At 38.7% G+C, this 19,134-nt stretch overlaps 1 protein-coding gene across 23 annotated transcripts in view; it reads right to left on the bottom strand.

Annotated features, from left to right (window-relative positions):
- NRXN3 (neurexin 3) overlaps nucleotides 1-19,134 on the bottom strand; it is a 1,638,958-nt gene that overhangs the window by 909,114 nt on the left and 710,710 nt on the right. For all 23 annotated transcript variants that reach the window (XR_016281009.1, XR_016281010.1, XM_089522303.1 and 20 more), the window contains 4 exons: nucleotides 9,924-10,043; nucleotides 4,676-5,057; nucleotides 4,157-4,347; nucleotides 2,585-2,758 (listed from right to left, as the gene is read on the bottom strand). Coding sequence is in view for 21 of the 23 variants with exons in the window: in XM_089522303.1 (XP_089378429.1) it covers nucleotides 2,585-2,758; nucleotides 4,157-4,347; nucleotides 4,676-5,057; nucleotides 9,924-10,043 (867 nt within the window). In the remaining 2 variants the exon portion in view is untranslated. The remainder of the gene's footprint in view (nucleotides 1-2,584; nucleotides 2,759-4,156; nucleotides 4,348-4,675; nucleotides 5,058-9,923; nucleotides 10,044-19,134) is intronic.

The following is a 19,134-nucleotide window of genomic DNA, read 5'->3' as shown; positions in this document are numbered from 1 at the left end:
AAGGCAGCTTTCAGGTGCCAGGGTACAATTCTGTAGCTATTTTCTGCTGGTGAGGGGATGCTGAGCAGTGTCTGCAGTTTTGTAGATGGAAAAAGAAAGGTGACTTTGTTGTCCCAGATCTCCAGTGAGTTACTGAAGTTTTTAACTGCGACTCACTGGACCTTCAGAGTGATGTCTAATGTCTTCTCCAAGTGGCAGAAATACAGCTGGGTGCTGCCTGGGCACCTCCTGTGCCCTCAGCCTTCTGGATAAAGGGACACAGGACAGGCAGAGTATTACACTCCATCGACACCATATAGGGGATTGGCCATCATGAATTACTACAAGGATGGGAAAAAATTTCAAAGTGCAAAAGGAAGGCTTTCCTAGTTACAAGCATTCCCCCTAGTTACAAGGGTTTATCTCCAACCTCCTTCACCCATATTTAGCAAAGGCTGCAATGTTCAATTGATCTTGCCTGCTTCTGAGAGATGTGCTTTCATCTCCTCACATCTTTTTTAGAGGTGAGCACTTTTGCAAAAACCACATTGCCCACACCTCTCTTTCTTTAACATTTTCCCACAAAATCAAAACACAGAACAAAAGAAGATTCTCTCAAAGTAATATGTTGTTTATTTCAAGACATATAAAATGTGAGTGATTGGTTAGCCTTGTACCTATAGAGCTCACAGAGTTCCAGGGAGACCAATGGCAAGTTACCCAGAACATACACAAACAGGCTAATAAATGTATGATTTGGCATGGAAAACAAACAATCAAGCATCCTATACAATACGAAGGGCAACTAGGAGAGGCATAAAAATTTATGGAGACTCTTGTTTGTGGGCTTGTTCATATGGATATTGATCACATTTACCACCCTGAAAGCAAAGTATCAACAATGGCATGACCATTTGGTAGATGGTAGCAAAAAAGCTTGGCAGATTTTGCATGTGTGTATGTCATCTGTTAACTTATGAAGATACTATGAATTTTGTAAGGTTTTCTTAGGCAAGATGGTTTGCCACTGTCTTCCTCTGAAATATAGCCTACAATACCATGTCAGTCTCCCATCCAATACTAGCCAGGTCTGACTCTACTTAGCTTCCAAGGACAGATGGAACCTAGTGCCTTAAGAGTATTTTACCAGATCATAAAATCCAGGCGTGCAGAATTGTTTTGCTTGTTTAAATGGTAGGTTACTTGGCACAATTTCAGAAATAACATTCTGCTCTTTTTTGTTTTGCTGCCTGTGATCAGAGTGATACAATTCATTATACAAAAGCACTCCCAATAGGTTCCATGTAATAGCCCTAATGTTTGAATTGATCCCAAATGGAATGCTGCAAGCGAGAAACTGATTTTAAAAAGTGATAATGTCTTCAGCAAAAGATTACTGAAGGCTTGATGTTCTGGAGCAGATCTCAACTGTAACAGACCTGGCATTTTGGAAAATAAAGCACACCACATAATATGTTTTCAGGCTGTACAATCTGAATTTTGGGTGGGGGTTGTATCCTGATTTCTTGTTACTAGTACTTCCTAAATTATTATGCATTTTTTGTTATGAGGGGACTTTTTTTAGCCCTTACAGAAACAAAGAGAATCTCCCAAGGAGCATATATGTCTTTGGAGTGAATGGACATGCATGTTTCACTCCCAGGAAGGAGACTTAGGGGCAAAACAGACTGCCCTGTTGCACCGGCTTGGGGGTGGCATGAGAGCATGGTGTTTAGATGCCACACACTCTGATGCTGCCTCCAAGCTGGTGTCATGCCTTGTGCCCAACCACACAGCAGGTAGTTTTGCAGTGTTCCGTTTATATGCCTCATGCTGCAGGAGTGCTGCAAAACCACGGCAGCAATGGAAAAATCAGTTTTTTGGCAGCTCAGAAAGGAGCAGCACTTTACCACTTCTTTTTATGTCAGCAAAAAGTCAGGTTGGGGGTGTGGCATGTGGTTGCTGTGGCCCCAACCTGGTGTTCAAAGGGGCGCCATCTGTTTCAGCCCTTACTCATTGCAGCTGGAAGCAGCTGAATTCAACATTGTTCTACTGGCCTTTACTGCTTATCTTCCTTGGTGCTTCTTTTGTATCTCTACAAACTTTTCCTTTTTGGCATATTTTAATCACCAGTCTTTCATTTAGAGCTCCACTTCCTGCTGAAATAAATATGTTATGCTGTCTTGTATTACACTACTGCTTTTCAGTGGAAGAAACTGCTGAAATCCATTTATTTATTTATAAAATGTTGAAAAGGTAAAAAAAAAGTTACATAATTTAATAAGCAATTTCATGATAAACATTAAAGTAAACAGCCTAATGAAGTCCATGCAATGTTTAACCACCCTCACTGGTGGAAATGTATTAAACAAGAAAGCTATATGATAAAGTGGGAACTTTGATGATCACTTCTCATCCTTTCACATGTTGCACATCCAAGATGGTTACAAAAGCATGTAAAACTGCATGTGGATGACAGTGGCAGATGTCACAATGAGAATAAACCAGTAAGAAGATCTATGAAGGAAATGTGTGGTGATGCAGAGAACAGTAAGGAGGAAGGGAGGGCTGTGGGGAAAGGAATTGGATTTTAGGTAGGCTATACCTTCACATCCACGTTCAATCTGCCCGCTGCGATGTAGAGCATCATTAATCAGATCTGGCAGACGTCCATTCAAGTCCACTGATGCTAGGCAGCCCTGAAACCCATCGCGGGATGCCACCAATTTTGGGAGGTTGCTATACATTCCTTGAGCCAGGCCAGCAATGTAAAGATCACCTGGAAGGATACAGGAGAAAGGACAAGGAAAAAGAAGTCAAATAGCATTGCCTTTTACAAACATATTGCAACCAGTACATTGTAAGATTCTTCTCCTTAACAAGTAGGCAGATGATGCCAACATGAAAGAACACGATGTGATATAAACAACAATCAGTTATAGAAACAAGTGGCTGTTTTGCTCAATTTACCTGTCAAGGAGCAAAAACGCAAAATGAAAATCAAGACAACAACATCTTGCAACACAAACCTACACTACTACAAAATACATTTTCTCCTTTTTTATAGGAAGGTAACACATGAGTTCATACTTACATGTATTTGGAGTGGACATTTCTAGCTGCAGGAGGTAGATAATGAGTTCCTCCATTTAAAATCTCCCCAATAACTATAAGTCAGAGAAATCTATTTCCCGATACTTACGCTTTCACATTCTATATGGTATGTGTGCATACATGCATGCTAGCACACATGTAGTCACATAAATGTTTTAAGGATATTTGATGAATTCAGGCATTGCTCAATCTAATATGAACTGAACTAATATGTACCACCGGGACTCATGAGCATGTCAAAAGTTTGTTATCCACTGATCAGAATTCCTGTTTATTCCAACTCAATTTTTATCTCCACAAATTTATTAAAATACGTTTTAAAATATGTTTGGAAGTGTACTTGGTATGAAAGTACATTTAGGAATGCATATTTTGAAAATATTAATATGAGACTTAGTGAGTTGATTTAAAAATAATTGCAGATTAATACAGAGATGGGATAGAATGGAGTTATGGACTGTGTGAGGGTGGCAAGGATTGCAAATAGACTGATCCATCACTGGTTTGTTTGTGTATATTCCTGTGAAGGCCTATTACCAAACCCACAATCTATAATCATATTGGTCAATTTTAAAAAAAAAAAAACTGAGAAATTAGTTGTCTAAAGAGAACCTACATTCATAAATATATTCATGTTCCTTCATTTCTGATTATATTTGGAAATTGTAACATAGATAATGTTTTGAACTTTACAGTTTCATCCACACAAACAAAAATTTCCTATAATTCTGGGTCAAGAAAAATGGTTTTGTTTTGTTTCTGCTAGGTGTATCTCCAACCAAGAATATATAGCTGTACATTAACTTTCTTACAGCTGAATCAATACATCTGATGCAGTGTTCCCACTTCAACTGCCATCTAGACCTCAAGTGGTGAATGCCTGTTCCAGATCTGCCACCTAAAATCTTGAAAATGCAGCCCAAGACTTTTCCCCCCATAAAGATCACAAGCTATGCCCCCTTTCCCCCACATTCATCTTTTAAATCCTAATACATCTGCTTAAGAAATCCCAGTGATGAGAATGTCTGGGTGAATAAACCCTCATTGATATCCAAATACTTACCCTTAAGATCAAGGTTTTTGGCACCATTGATAACTTGAGTGACAACTCTGGTATCTACTTTTAGGCTGTGTGTATTGCTGTTGTCTCGGGTGATGACTACATTGTGCCACTGGTTGTCATTCAAAGGCCGATCACTATTGCCTTTAATGACATTAGGTCCATTCCCCAGGTCAAACACATAATGTATATACCTACAAAACACACAAGGACTGTCTCAGAAGAAAGCTCATAATGAAAATGAAAAGCAGCAAATACAGAGAAAATGTCTAATATCTTCAGCATATTATTTTAATTTTCTGATCTTAAAAAAATCAATTCACATGGTCCTAAAGAGCAGCTCATGGACAAAAAAATGTACAACCAGATTGGTCACAGACAGAATGTGCACAGTTGTAGCTGCTATGATATCACAATTACTTTCTGAACAATAAAGAGGAAGAATTTAAATTTAGACTATTAAATGTGTGCTTGCACACAAGAATAGACTAACTCACAGAGAGAATGCCAAATCTCACTTACCCCTTGACCAGCTCAACTGCAATGAAATCATTTCCATCCCCACTGTTGAAAAGGATAAAGCCATCAGCAGAGGTTGTTTTGAACTGAAAGAAGAGGTGCATGGAGGTGTACGCCTGCAAGGTTGCTAAGCTCAAGTAGCTGCTCTTGGTCTTGAAGGTGACAGGATCAGCAATGATGTTACGGAGTCCAAAGCGGGCTTTCAGTTCACAGTAGTCAATGTCACCATTCTTGCATAAGTCAATGTAGAGAAGACCATTGAACATAAGACTCTGGAGGTGGCCAATGAAGCTGGAGGGAATGACAGAGATGTAACGCTTCTCTGTCATTATCCCAGTCTCAATGTTGTGAAACTCCAAGCGTGTGTGGTCACCAACCATTGTTCCTGAGGATTAGAACACAACACAGCTGAAGAATGTTCTGCAGAATAATGGACTTGATAATAAGGTCTGCCTCCAAAGTATTAACAACCATTAGGTTACTGTTAGTAGACCTAAGACCAACAGTCTATTTCTTTAGGCAAAGATATTAAAGGCACTTCAAAACAGTAGAAAATTTGATTGGATTTGAATTTTCTTTTTGCTTTACTTCTGGTTCCCTTTCTGTTTCACTTGTCTGGTTCACTTTCTTGGGTCACCTCTTGCTATGTTACATATGACTGTTTTCTATTTGGGATACAATGTGGAAGGGATTTTGATAAAGGAGGTCACAATGAGGAAACTGCTCACCAAACAAGAATCTTCATTTCCCAAAATGAAATTTCCCCCTAGTCCCCAGATTTCTAGCAACCCAGAGAGTGATAAATTGAATACCATTCACACCTGGAACTCTAATATCGGCTATATTTGGATTTCCTCAGTAATTTTTGCCTACCCTTTTCTTTGGATGCCTCATCTGTATGCATAAATGCTTACCTAAACATTTAAGTTACTGCTGTGCTAGAAATTTATGGACTGAATGAAAATTCACTTGGGGATAGAATTCTTATTTGGGGTGCCAATGGCCTCCTCCATTTCTTTTGCTATACTCCTTCTTTTAGTCTGGAATACTCAGACTAATCTGCATAGTACTTACATAAATGGTGGGAGTTTTTCTTGGCAGGGGTGATAAATGGGAGTCCCTCCATTTATCAGGGCCTTTTTCCCTGTGGGAGGGGGACTGGAAAGAGACTGTTGAGAGTAATAAGCTGAAAAGAAGCAAGGTCTCAGCTTTAGCCTTTTCAAAGTCAAGGATTCAGGTTTGGCTAGGTTTATTCATTTGTAATTTATCTTTTAAGTTTGTGCCTGGAGGACCAGTTGTCCTCCATGTCTTACTCTTTAATGTTCTTTACTTCATAATAAACCTTTTTCTTCAGTACTCTGCCTTTCTTCATTCCTTCTAATGGCCTTAGTTTGGCTAGTGTTTATTCTTAGTGTTGGTTACCAGTAGAAGGCCAGTGCTTTGTTGAGGTGTGACAAGTTAAATCATTGAGTAGTGGCAGCAAGATATACATTGTGTGTGTGTGTGTGTGTGTTTTCAAGGAGTCCCATCCAGCTCAGGGGAGTGGAGTGGGACCATAGAGAATTATCACATCATTCCACTGCTGCCACCTGTGATGGTTCTCTGTGGTTCCATTCCACTCCCCTGAGCTGGATGGGACTCCTTGAGAACACAATAATAATAATAATAATAATAATAATAATAATAATAATAAACAGCTCGTTGCCACCACCAAATGATTTAACTTGCCACACTCCAGCAAAGCATTGGGACATTACTGGCCTTCTACTGGTCATACTACAGTTGGCAAATCTTGTCGTTGTGTGAATACTGAGATAGCAAAAGAGCTGGGATTAAAAACACCTCCAGAGGTTAGTGCTGTACTACACATAACTCATCTAATCTTCATGCATGAGACTGAGAAAATCTACTGAGAGTTGTGAGGTATTTTCTGACACCTTTGAAACTCCAGTAAGACAAAGACAAATAGTTAGTATTGTTTAGGGTTAAATTCTTATGTTTTCTGAGACCACTGAAAACTTCAATGCTCCAGACAAATAGGGCCAGGTTATTGACAACCAGAGTATGGAGCTTATCACTTGAACAAATAAGCTAGTTTACCTCTTCCAGTTTCTGTTCTGGATCCAGGATGCCCCCAGATGTTATAATTCCTAAATTGTCACTAATCTAGGCAGGATGCCACTACTCATATGCATCCCGGGTCGAAGCCTTGCTCAGCCGGCCATTTTTTAAGTCAGAAGCTCCTCGGTTTCGAAAAAGCACTGGCTGAGTGAAGCTTTGACCTGGGATGCATCGGGGCAGTGGCATCCTGCCTAGATCAGTGGCGATTTAGGCATGATAACATTCGGGGGCATCCCGGATCCAGAATTGAAGCCGGAAGAGGTAAACTGGCTTATTTGCCAAAGCGATAAACTCCATGTCATACCTACTCCTCAGTTTGCTGGAACATAGCATGGGGTGTTTTTTGCCCAATTTTTGTCAAATTTTTATCTCTGACTTAGACAAAAATGTACTCTCATGTTAACAAAACTTCAAATCAATATGATGGGTCTATTTTTTACCTGGGCATTGTTGATACACACACACACACACACACACACACACACATATATATATAAAACTTGTAAGTGACAAGTACAGAAACTTGTAGAATGCCTACATCACAGGTCTCATTCTGTGTGGATTTCACAACAAAATGTCACTCTGTGGGACTAAAATGTACCATGCTAATGCATGGGAGTTAAAAAAGAAAGGCACTAATATTCTTGACCATCAAGTGTCAGTGAGTGGTACAGTCAGCTCTCGGTATCCGCGGACTTGCCATCCGCAGATCTGAGCATCTATGGACGGCAAACCTTTGTTTTCCTCAGTGGAAGCATGTGCTTATAGCCACACCGCCATTAGGGAAACCCTCATTGTCCCGTGGCAGTACATGCACATGGCCATGATACCATTAATTTCCATTGTCCCCAATGGCGGCATGATTGCATGTACGCACCACCATTGGGGACAACGTGGGCTTGAGCATCTGTGGATTTTGGTGTCCGCAGGGGCATCTGGAATGGATCCCCCGCAGATACTGAGGGCTGACTGTATAGCAGCTATGGGGTAGTAGACTTAGTTAAGCAGGACCAGACTGATATCCCCATGTAGCTCACTAGGTCTGTCAAAGGAAGCAAATATTAACAACAGCCACCGTGAATTCCATTTCAGGATAAAGGAAGGATATAAATCCCATAAATAAATAAATAAAATCACTACCTCTCAGCCCAATCTACCTTTCAGGTTTGTAGTGAGTGTAAAATAGGACATGCAATTCTGAGCTATGTGGCAGCATGGTCTACTGTACTACAGAACATTTTCAAAATGTGTCTTCTAAAATGCCATGTTCCATATTAGGGTCTGAGACAGGGACTGAATGTTCAATAGAAATGCTTGCTCCTCGCCAACCCTGCCTAAGTTATGAAAAGTTACCAAATTGGGTCTTCCACATGCAAACAATTCAGAAGCACCTTAGAAATAAATTGTCCTGTTTCCTAGTCCGAGGACTGTCAATTAAATTGTCAAGGGCAAGAAGATCAGGAGAAGGAGAGAGGTGAGAAAGAAAAATGAGAATACAGTCATCAAAATGATAATGTGCTCAAAAGCCATCCAGCTGCTTTATACAAGGAGAAATAGTATGATGATATTTTGGTTATCATTTGGTTCTGCTCAGTGATATGGCAGGGAGTAAGGAAAAAGAAGGCAATGGATAAAACAGCCTCATTAACTTCAAACAGCAAATTACCTCTCCATTCGTGCCTGGCATGCTCTGCACTGGTCTTTAATTATTTGCTTCCATAAAAGCTCTAATTGAATTACTTCTACAATATTCACACAAACACATATATTTAAAAAGCTATAATTATCACACACACACACACACACACATGCACACTCGTCTGTTTACACATTTAATAATTTATATTCATGAAAATGATCACAACAGATATGTTATATATACAAATATATCTTATTCATTTGAGTACAGAAGAATAATTTAAAGTGATTTGGGATTTCACATCATGACTGTGATAATTTTAATGGTGTTTCCTATTTCAATTGTTTTCACAACTAGTCACCTTGAGCTTCATATAAAAGGAAATAATGATGAGGATGGTGATGATGATAACAACAACAACAACAATAATAATGCTGTCTTATAAAAGGTGGGCTATTAATTACCTTCCCTTGCCATTTCTCCTGCACACATGTCCTTTTTCTAGCTGTAAAGTTATTGCAGAATATGCCATCAAGTGGCTGTGTTATGGAATGACATTTGTTTCAGTACAGAATTTTCCAAAGAGGTTTAAGCAGTGAGGCTACAATCCTATAATGTTTTCTAAAGAGCAGATATAAATGAAAAACTGCCAATATCTAATGCTTTGAGAGGCCTTCAAATTGGATTTTTAAGCTATAGTAGAATGACTATTCACACAGGCATTTCTCTCTTTCCATATTACTATGTATGCATATGTGCAGTTACACAGATTGTGTAAATCTGTGTGTACACAACCATATGCTCATTTTCATCTCTCTTTCTCTCTGTACCATCCTTTCAGGTGTTCTTCTAGACTGGGCAAATAAAACGCATTAGTATGTTTGCTTCCCTATGGATTTTGACAAGCTAATCTTTCAAATCGTGAAAAAAAAATCTTGGTAGGGAATGATCCAATAGTTATTGTAATCTGAGCCCCCTCCCTAAACTATGGACAATAGTATAGTAGTTATTTCAGCTGCTATAGGCTGTGCTCACTTTTCTGCATTCTCTACATAAAGGGAGTATTATGAACAGAAGCAGAGAAGCTTGGTACTATGCCACATTTTCTTCTTCCTTGGTTCTCTCTGTGTAAATGAAATCAGTTGAGATTTTAGCCTAATTCAAATATTATCCAGACTGTTGAATCCTTAATCACTAATTTCACAATGTATATTTGATTAAGGTTTTTCATGCTTCCCTTTTTAGGGGGATGACTCACAGAAATCAAGCTTCTTATATTACAGATTACATTGGTGGATATGGCATGGACACCCACAGGTCTACTACAGAACACAATCTTATATGTGGCTGAATCCATGTTTTTTATCCTGGTTATTTAAAAAAAATCAGCAGATATATGAACATTAAAAGTAAGAAATAGATAAAACAAATAAGTTCTTGGACAAAGCATAGATCTCAAAACTAGAACCCTGGAAAGACTCATTCACTCACCTTCAGCAACATCATCATCCACTGTCAATTTCAGACTCTTTCCTCGACGAACTACCCGGACTGTGTGCCATTCATTGTCATTGAGTTTCTGTCCTGCATAAAGGGTCTCAGGTCCTTTACCTGGAAATGGTCATAAGTATAAGCAAATATTAAATTCAGACCCAAGACATTAAAAACTTGCCTGGTTGAAATGTTGCTGAAATTACTTGGCAGCTATAATGCAGAAGTGAATGCACATGGCACAAAAGTTGCTGCTTAAACATCAAATACAGTTGTACACCTTATCTAGTTTCAACTGAATAGAGACAATTATTCCTTTCTTCCTGTCTCAGTCCAGAAAAACATACATAGTTGTATGCTCCTTTTAAATATAGCACTTGCTTGTTTTTCATATCAATAAATTTCATAAAGAATAAAAAAGACTGGATTGTTCTGAAGGAAACTGAAATGCCAATATTTCTGTTTTAGAGTAAGCAAATGATTCTGTTACTCATAATGATCGCAACACCAAGTTGATTTCAGCAAACACCTCTCCAAACAAGGTCAAGCATAAAAGAATCCATAGCTGTGCCAACAGTACTCTTCCAGTACTTGACCATAGATGATTGGCAACTTCACAAATCCCTTCCTCTCCTTTGTTCATTAGGACTTTTAAAGTTATTTTTTTTCTATGTACTAAAATATCAGTTCCTCTGGCAGACATTGCTCCTGAAGGTAAAACCAGCTTTACAAGTCTTTCTGGCTCTCCATTTTCAGTAAATGTCAGTGACTTACACTTCTGAGTTTTTCTAGCATGAACATCAGGAAACCAGATGCAGTTACATGTAAAGGATGTGGTTCAAAGTGTCTGTAAAACATCTCAAAACACAGAGATGTCAAGAAGGGACATAATATCCAAGCCGTAGCAAGAGAAGTAAAAAGCTGTAAATAACCCAGGACAAAGTGCAAATATAAACCTGCAGTTGGCCTTTGTGGTAAATTGTTGCCTCAGTGGTGGCATTGCATATCATTTTTGCCCAAGAAAGGACATCATATGTAAGGCCTGAAGCAGACAGGTCAAATAAAATGGCTTTTACCTGCTTCAGGGGCATGGTGTTCAGATGATGCATGTCCCCAAAATGACTGGAAACTGTGCCAAGCTGCAAAAAGCTAGCCTAAAAATGACTTCATTTACACTGAGTCCCGCCGGCATGGGTTGGGACTACTGTGGCAGCCCACTTCAAAAATGGGCTGTATGGTTGCTGTAGTCCTGGCCCAATGACTATCTGCTTCACCTCTCAGAAGGAGAGTGGCATTACTGACAATGAAACAGAAAGTGAATGGCTCTCTGACATTATTTCTAGAAAATACTGGAATATCCAGACTGGAGATTCTCATGTAAAGAAATACATTGCCAAAATAAATTGTGCTGTTCTGTTGGCAGATTAGCTACAATAATTCACTATATAACTTGGATTAAAAGTAAAGAGCATGGCCCTTCTCCAATACAAAACATCTACTTTGTTCCACTGAGCCTTCCATGAAAAAAGGTAGTACATCCATTTTATCCAATTTGTGGACAAAGAGATGTAATATTTCATTTTTAGGAAAGATGGATGGTGGCATTTCACATGGTGTGTGTCTCTCTGAAATTCTTGTTTCAGTTGTAACAACCCATTCCTAAGCAATCAATGCACATCTTTTGATATAAAAGACACACTTTGGTGTGTCTTGGTGATGAGCTGTTTCCAGACAAGGATCTGGATGAGGACAAAGATCTAGTGTCGAAGTCATTCCACTAGCTATTACATGGGGGGGGGGGGGGGGGCATGTGTGCCATTATGCCACAGGTGGATAGGAAAATGATGTGAGTAATACCAACATAATGCCCTGCCCCAAGATTCTGGTTCATAAATCTCTGCTTTTGCTGTTGTTGGTGCTGTTGGATAAATCTATTATGTGACTTTATTTGGATTTTTAAATCCAAATAATTGTATCTTGTATACTCCTTTTAGTATCTCTTGTAAATTTAAGTGAACAAAAAAATTAATGCAAATATTCCGAGGTCTCTGGAATCAATGGATGCATTAATTTGTTTATTCAAAATGATCAAGCACAGAATTTTATTGTTTCCACTACAGAAGAATGCACAGGACTCATATCTAGTTTTTACTTCTTTTTCAGAAAAAGAAACAGCTGACAAAGATGTGAGAAATATGGAACTTTGATGATCATAGCTATTCTCAGCATTCCATAGAAAGTATAACAATAATGTGGGATGGGGCTGTGTAAAAGAAGAGTGATATGTGATATTTATAATCATTCTACTGTGTTCAGCCTCTTTTCTGTTTTTCAGATTAGTCACAAAACTGTATTCAGGGGAGGGTAGCCAGAGCTTGATGAACAATAGCAGGCTACCATTCAGCAGAATAAATCAATAGTGCATCAATGGGCAGTTGCACCTTTGTGATATCCAAATAACCCCAGGCTCTTTATTTCCTAGTAGCAGACATCTCACTTACAGCTGTTAGGTGAAGGCTCAGGGTTTTGCTTTCAAAGGCTCCAAAGGAAAATAAATATGCTATTAGTAATGCCTCACTTTCTGGAGCATAACAACATTCAAAACAAGAGAAATTCAGAGATTCAAAACTAATAGCCCTGGGGTGTGAGAGAAGATATTATTATGCCTTCAAAGACTTTTCAGCTATTTGTGGAATATGCTTGCAAAGAGATGATTTTAAATCATTTTAGATTTATTCATCACTTCTTTCTCCTTTATTACCAGGCTTTGTTGCTGTGTTTTGCTTTAGCGTCTGTTGTTTTTGTTACTTGGAAGACATCTGCAGCAAGAAAAGAGCCATGCCTTTTTTCATCTGTGATCACCTACTGTAAGTTCCTGCTCAACATCACTTCTATCAATGTTACATCTCCAAATTGCCATGGTAACAAAGTGTAATAGAATAGGCAGCAGTAGCAGTCAGTGCAGGTGGACGGTCCAAACATTAAAAGTATGTGTGTGTGTGTGTGTGTAATGCCACTCCCTCACCCCATATACAGATAGGTAGTTGGCATTAAAGAATATGGGCCAGGGAAAACAGTCACCCTGGAAGCTGAACTGCTGGAGATGCTTTCTATTTTTAAATGTTTTTGAAAGGGTGGCAGATGGTTGTTAAGCAAGGGGTTTTTTTTTTAATCCATTACTTAATTTTTATGAGATTAAAATGAGAGGCAGGAAGATTTGCAAACAGCAAAGTGCAGAAAAAACACTAACAGTCTCAGCCAGAGATTAACTAGTATAGTGCTGGAACACTTCTGCTGTTGTATCAGCTGGTCATTAAATTCCTTGATATGAGTTTATAGCCAGTGTTATGCAGAAAAATTACAAGAGCTGGCATCATTCCACCAGCAAGCTGAGCAATCACTATCAGAACTACCATTACTGCATGCAGCCAACCCAACAGAGTCTGAATGAATTTGCAATTTGTGTGTGAAACAACATGAGGATCGGCTTGCACAACATTTTGTTGTATAGCTTGTGGAACTGCTTGTAGCAGGATGCAAATGTTATTTCCAAAAGTGATAGAAACTAGCAGAATAGCACCACTGGATATAGCCTAGATTCCTATCCAGGGATATAAGGTCCAGATATATCAGACAAGAGAAATATAGAAGATCTATTAGTTATTCTTATCAGTGGAATTGTTGAAAGCAATCTTAGTGCTTACTTTCTAAGTTGCACTGAAAGCAAGAACAATAATTCGTTGGAGAAAGAGCACCTATCATAAGGACAGTGCTTTGGGTGAGAAGATGAGAAATTTTAAGTCAAAAGGAAATCTCAAGCACACAAAACCAAAGTGACATCAAGATGCTGTGCTTGCTTTCCAGAAAGAATATGCCTGTCACAAATATATATATATAAATCATTATGTTACTCTGAATGCCAACCACTTGGAATGAAGGCAGCCAAAAAGTGGCAAGGATAAAAGGACTAAAGCTGGGGTGGGAGAAGACCTGGCAGAGGACAAGAGGAAAAAAAAATACCAAAAGCATTATGTCATGGAAAGTTCTCTTAGCCATTCAGGACAGGAAGGCTACTGAATGTGGAATGTGACGCTGGAATATTTCTAGAGTAGGGGTTTTTTAAAAAAAAAAAAAAAGAAGAAGATCAAAAGTGTAGAGCATCCAATGAAATCCACCAGAGAAAAAGACAGATGTTTCAGGATGCTGGAAAGACTGTATTTTAGCAGATAAAAAAACCACCCCCCCAACATCTTGACACATGTCTCTTTTTTCTATTCTAAAGGAGGGTAGGTATGTTTCTGGTGGATTTGGGGAACAAATCTTATGAGAAAAGTTGGTGGAGTTTGGACATGTTTAGCCAGAACTAGCAGAAGAAATGAGAGACACTGGGATATGGTGGTTTGAGCACTGGACTACAACTCTGAAGACAAGAGTCTGAATCCCTCCCTGCTCACCTATGGAAACCTATTGGGTGACCTTGGGCAAGTCATACTCTCTCAGCCTCAGAGGAAGGCAAAGGCAAACCGCCTTTGAACAAGTTCTGCCATGAAAACCCTGTGATAGGTTTGTCTTAGGGCCACCATAGGTCAGAAATGACTCAAAAGCACAAAGCAACAGCAGAAAGCAAACCAAGAATCAGCAAAACAGTAAAATTTCTTTTTGTTTTGTTACGGGGACTTTTCCCTTGTACTTATGCTGAGAAACTGGTGACTTTAAGGAAACCATCCTCTTTGTAGCTATGTAGGAATCCCTAAGAGAAAAACTAGAAGCCAATATGCTTCTAGGTTATTTATCTCCATTTATTTTTGAATTTTATGAACTCTTCTCCCTCCACAAAAGATCCTAGGGTAGTGATTTCTCTACAGCCCATTGATGAGCCCACAGTCCCGTTTTATTTGCTTAAATTAGTGATGCCTTTATCTTATCAACAATTGTTAGGATAGATCTACTTTTTCATTTTAAAATGATTGCTGAGGTGGGTTTCCTCTTTTTGGATGGCCAAGTGCATGGGTGCATATGCACACATGTTTTTATATGTGCCTGTTCTATTGATATGTTGATGAAACAACATTTGTAATGAAATATGAACACTGAAAATGTGGTACCTTGAGGAGCATTGTAATACAAAGAGGAACTTAGTATTCATTGCCAGTTTATTAAATTACCAACCAAGATCTGTCTCTTTTACACACACTCACGCACGCGCGCACACACACACACACACACAGACATGGGTTTTGCTCATATACAGTGTTGTTTTTAACATGGCTTACCAATGAAGTTCTTGAAGTTAAAAGATAGACACAGAGGATGTTTCAAATGGATCTTGTTAGCAACGCTCTTATTCACCTTACCTGTGTGTTCTGTTCTGGTCCTTCTTCCATGAAGGTTAATTATACTGTCCTCTAATATATTCAGTTACTTACTTAAAATGAAGTAAAATGAAGCAGGGCCCCAAATAGAGAAACAATGTGAACATATAAACTGAAATTCAGTTTCAGATATCTGGAGTGTAACTAGACTAGTGCCAATCATTTCATGTTACTTCACTGGAGTAAAGTCCTATTTGCATGTGAACTATTAATATAGTTTAAAAAAAATTCATTGTCTGCCAATAAAGCTTCATAAGCAGTTTGCACAAACAGTAAGACACAAAAATAAAAATAAAATATAACTGACAATTTGATATAATGTATTAAAAAGATTAGTATGGGCCCAAGATGGGCCTCTCTGGAAAAGAGAGAATTCCACAGAGTGCCTTTACTGAGAAAGTTCCCTAATTTTGGATAGTGAGGAAGATCCTCCAAAAATGATATCAATAGAGATGCAAGTTGGTTCCTTCAAGTTCAAAGTTCCTTCATTCAAAGCTTTAAAGAAAAGTGGAAATACTTTGGAAACCATTAATTTCAGAGCTGTCCCAAAAAAATGTTTCCTCCTTTTCTTCTTGTCACCAATTCCATTCCAAGATCAAACTGAATTGCATTCATGACCGGCTTCTACCTTTGTAACATCATGACCTGCCTTGTCAATATTCCAAGAGTGACCTGTTAGATTACGTAAAGATCTATTTGGTAGCTTCACCCACTGGGGACAGTAATTTAAGTTTGTTTTAATCAGAGATTAATTTTTTTAAATAATAATAATAATAATAATAATAAGTATCCAAAATGTCTGGCACTACAAAGTCACCATGTTTCAAGTAACAGAGGCCCGTTCCGCACGGGCAAAAAGTATGTGCCGTGCCTGTACTAGGGTTAGAAAGGGGTGTCCTTTCTGGACTCCCCTAACCCTAGTACGCGCTCAGCACGTACAAAATGGCGGCACCCATTCTACACGGGCGCCGCCATTTTGATGTCGTGGACACCTAGCGTCCACACATCGCACGGCGGAAATGACACGCGTGTGCGCCACTGGTGACTTGCACCGCCATTTCTGCACCGCAAGAAGCGGCTGCATTTTGCAGTTTCTTTTTTGTTGCATCCGGGAATCTCACGGTTTGTCCGCTGCGGTTCCTGGATGCAGCAACCACCGGCGCCGGCAGACTGCCCTTTTTGGGCGGTCTGTAAAGCGCCTAAATTAACACAGCCAACTGATAAATAAACATGCTATAGTTACTATATATACTCATGTATAAGTCTAGAAATTTAGTTAAAAAATTGACCCCAAAAACCTGAGTCAACCTATCCATGGATAAATGTAAATATTGTATTTTAATGCATATGTGGTGGAATGCAAGAGTTTAATTTGCCCTGGAAGCACTGACCCCCTTCTACTCTCTCATCCACACAGCCTTTAATATGAGGGCAAATAGTTATGGCTGCTGCAATTTTGAAAGTTCTTTGGCATTGTTTTCCTTTACTTCATTCTTTACATCCTTGATTACATGTGCCTAAGTTTTACCATGGACTTATCCATGGGTCATATCAAAATCCATTATTCTGGCCCCGAAACTTGCCCTCGACTTACATATGAGGTCGACTTATAGTCGAGTATATACTGTACTCATCTAACACTCTCTGAGACTATGCCACAGTCATATCAGTCTACTAATCCACAACAGGCACAGTTTAACAGAGACATTCAATCAAGGCTAATTTATAGACCATTGGATGTTTATCTTAACTTGTTCTTGAAGCATGCCCACCAATCCAGTGTGTGTGTGTGTGTGTGTGTGTGTGTGTGTGTGTATTTAAAAACACAGCTCTAGGTTTACATCCTGCTGCTTGACAAAAAACAAAACCCCTGACTTCCTTTTCTATAAGTACAACACGGCTTTTGCCTTAAGCTACAACTCCTGTCAATACTTACACATAGGTCTACTCTACAGACTCTACAGATTTACAGAATATTCAGAATATTCTGGAATTTATTAATGGTGGGAATTACATTCATTTTAAAATGGACTCACACAAGTGCCATATTCTTCACACATGTAACCATCATAGAATCAAATAATAATAGAATCATAGAGTTGGAAGATACCCCAAAGGCCATCCAGTCCAACCCCTGCCAAGCAGGAACTCACAATCAAAGCATCTCCAACAGATGGCCATTTGGCCTCTGTTTAAAGACCTCTAAGGAAGGAGACTCCACTACACTCTGAAGGAGTGTGTTCCTCATCTGAAGAGTCTGAGTGATACAGGAAAGTCCTCCAATGCCAAATGGCCAAAGTTACATTCTCAGTTACTGTGGAAAATACCAAAGTGCATCCCAGTATCTGAAATATATTCAAATTGCTATCTTCAATAATGCAGTAATCAATGTGTTAAATCTGTACTGAGTGCCTTCCACAAACTATGGGTATCTACCATTAAAGTAAATGGCAGAGACCCTTTGACTTTGGGATAGAATAGTTGTGTGAATCCACACTTCCTTTCATATTTTTGGTACTGTTTTCTTCAGTATAATTCACTTAATACTCTTTTTTCAGTATCAGAAAAGGAATATTAGACTTTTTAATCTACCAGTCCCTTGGGGGACTGAAAGCGTTTTGTTGTAAAAATTTAACTGAAAGCACCCTTAGAGATTTAGTAATGAAGAAAAGAATGGAAACGATTTTCTAAATTACAACAGTGAACAATAAAGAGACTATTTAAATTTTTGTTTTATGAGTATGCAGCTTTTAACAGAGACATGTCTGTAACATAATACTTACCATATTAAGTTTTCTGAGCTTCTAACATTTATTTTAAAAATCACCCAGATGTTCAGACCATAGAAATATCCCCCCTAAGTGTATTTTTGGGCAAATCATCAAGTATTAAGGACTATCAAATCATATTTGATGGGAATATGTCACGCTCTGGTAATAGCACAAATGGGGGCCAAGAGGTTTGTGGACAGGTGGATGTAATTTTAGAGTCTGGTAGAATCTCCCAGTTTTCTGTGAAAACAATTACTGCCAAGATCACAGCACACTTTGGACTTAATATCAGCTCTCTTCCCTATGCCTCCTTTCATTCTGAAGACACTGTCAAAAACTCCTTTGACACATGCCAAAGACTTAACCCATGTGGACATTAGCACTTCAGTATGTATCACTTTCTCACATATGGTAGGTAACACAAACCATAAAGCTCTCTTTGATGGAAAGAGTACTTTGTAATCAAGGAATGAAAACTGAAAAGAAAGCAAGAACTTGTAAAAAATGACAAAGAAGAAATACAACTATTGTAAAAAAAATCATCTACAGCTGATAAGAAGTCACTTTATGCCAGCGCATGAGAACATTGGTTTCTGAAAATGAACAGAGTACAGAATATAGTGGCCAGACTTCCAACAGAGCCTCAGGGAAAAGGAAAGAAGCTGTGCCACTGCCACTGCTAATGCTGAGCTTCATATGTGTGGAAAATGCTGGAAAACACGTCCCCGGAGAAATTCAGTGAACTGGTCCCCTTACTCTGATGTTTTGCTGCTGAGAATAGGGGCAGAGAATGTTCAGAGGTCATTTATAGATAGTTCTAGTTCATAGTAACTTGGTCACCTCTGCCATATGATGACACCTTAGACTTAAACATTTACTTATAGGGTCAAAATCATCAGTGCAGCCACACTATACAATTATAGCAGTTTGAAGCCACTTTAATTGTCATTGACTTATCCCAGGATTTGTAGTTTGGTGAGGTACTAATAATTTTCTATTGGATCCTCAGTATTTAAAGTCCTCTAGCAGATAATTTCAAGTCTCTTTCCAACACTATCAATTCTAGGA

This window comes from Sceloporus occidentalis, unplaced genomic scaffold, assembly GCF_023333645.1.
Source record: "Sceloporus occidentalis isolate IW3139 unplaced genomic scaffold, rSceOcc1.0.p SCAF_4, whole genome shotgun sequence".
In the NCBI taxonomy this organism is placed as follows: Eukaryota; Metazoa; Chordata; class Lepidosauria; order Squamata; family Phrynosomatidae; genus Sceloporus; species Sceloporus occidentalis.
This window is presented reverse-complemented; position numbering and strand designations above follow the sequence as displayed.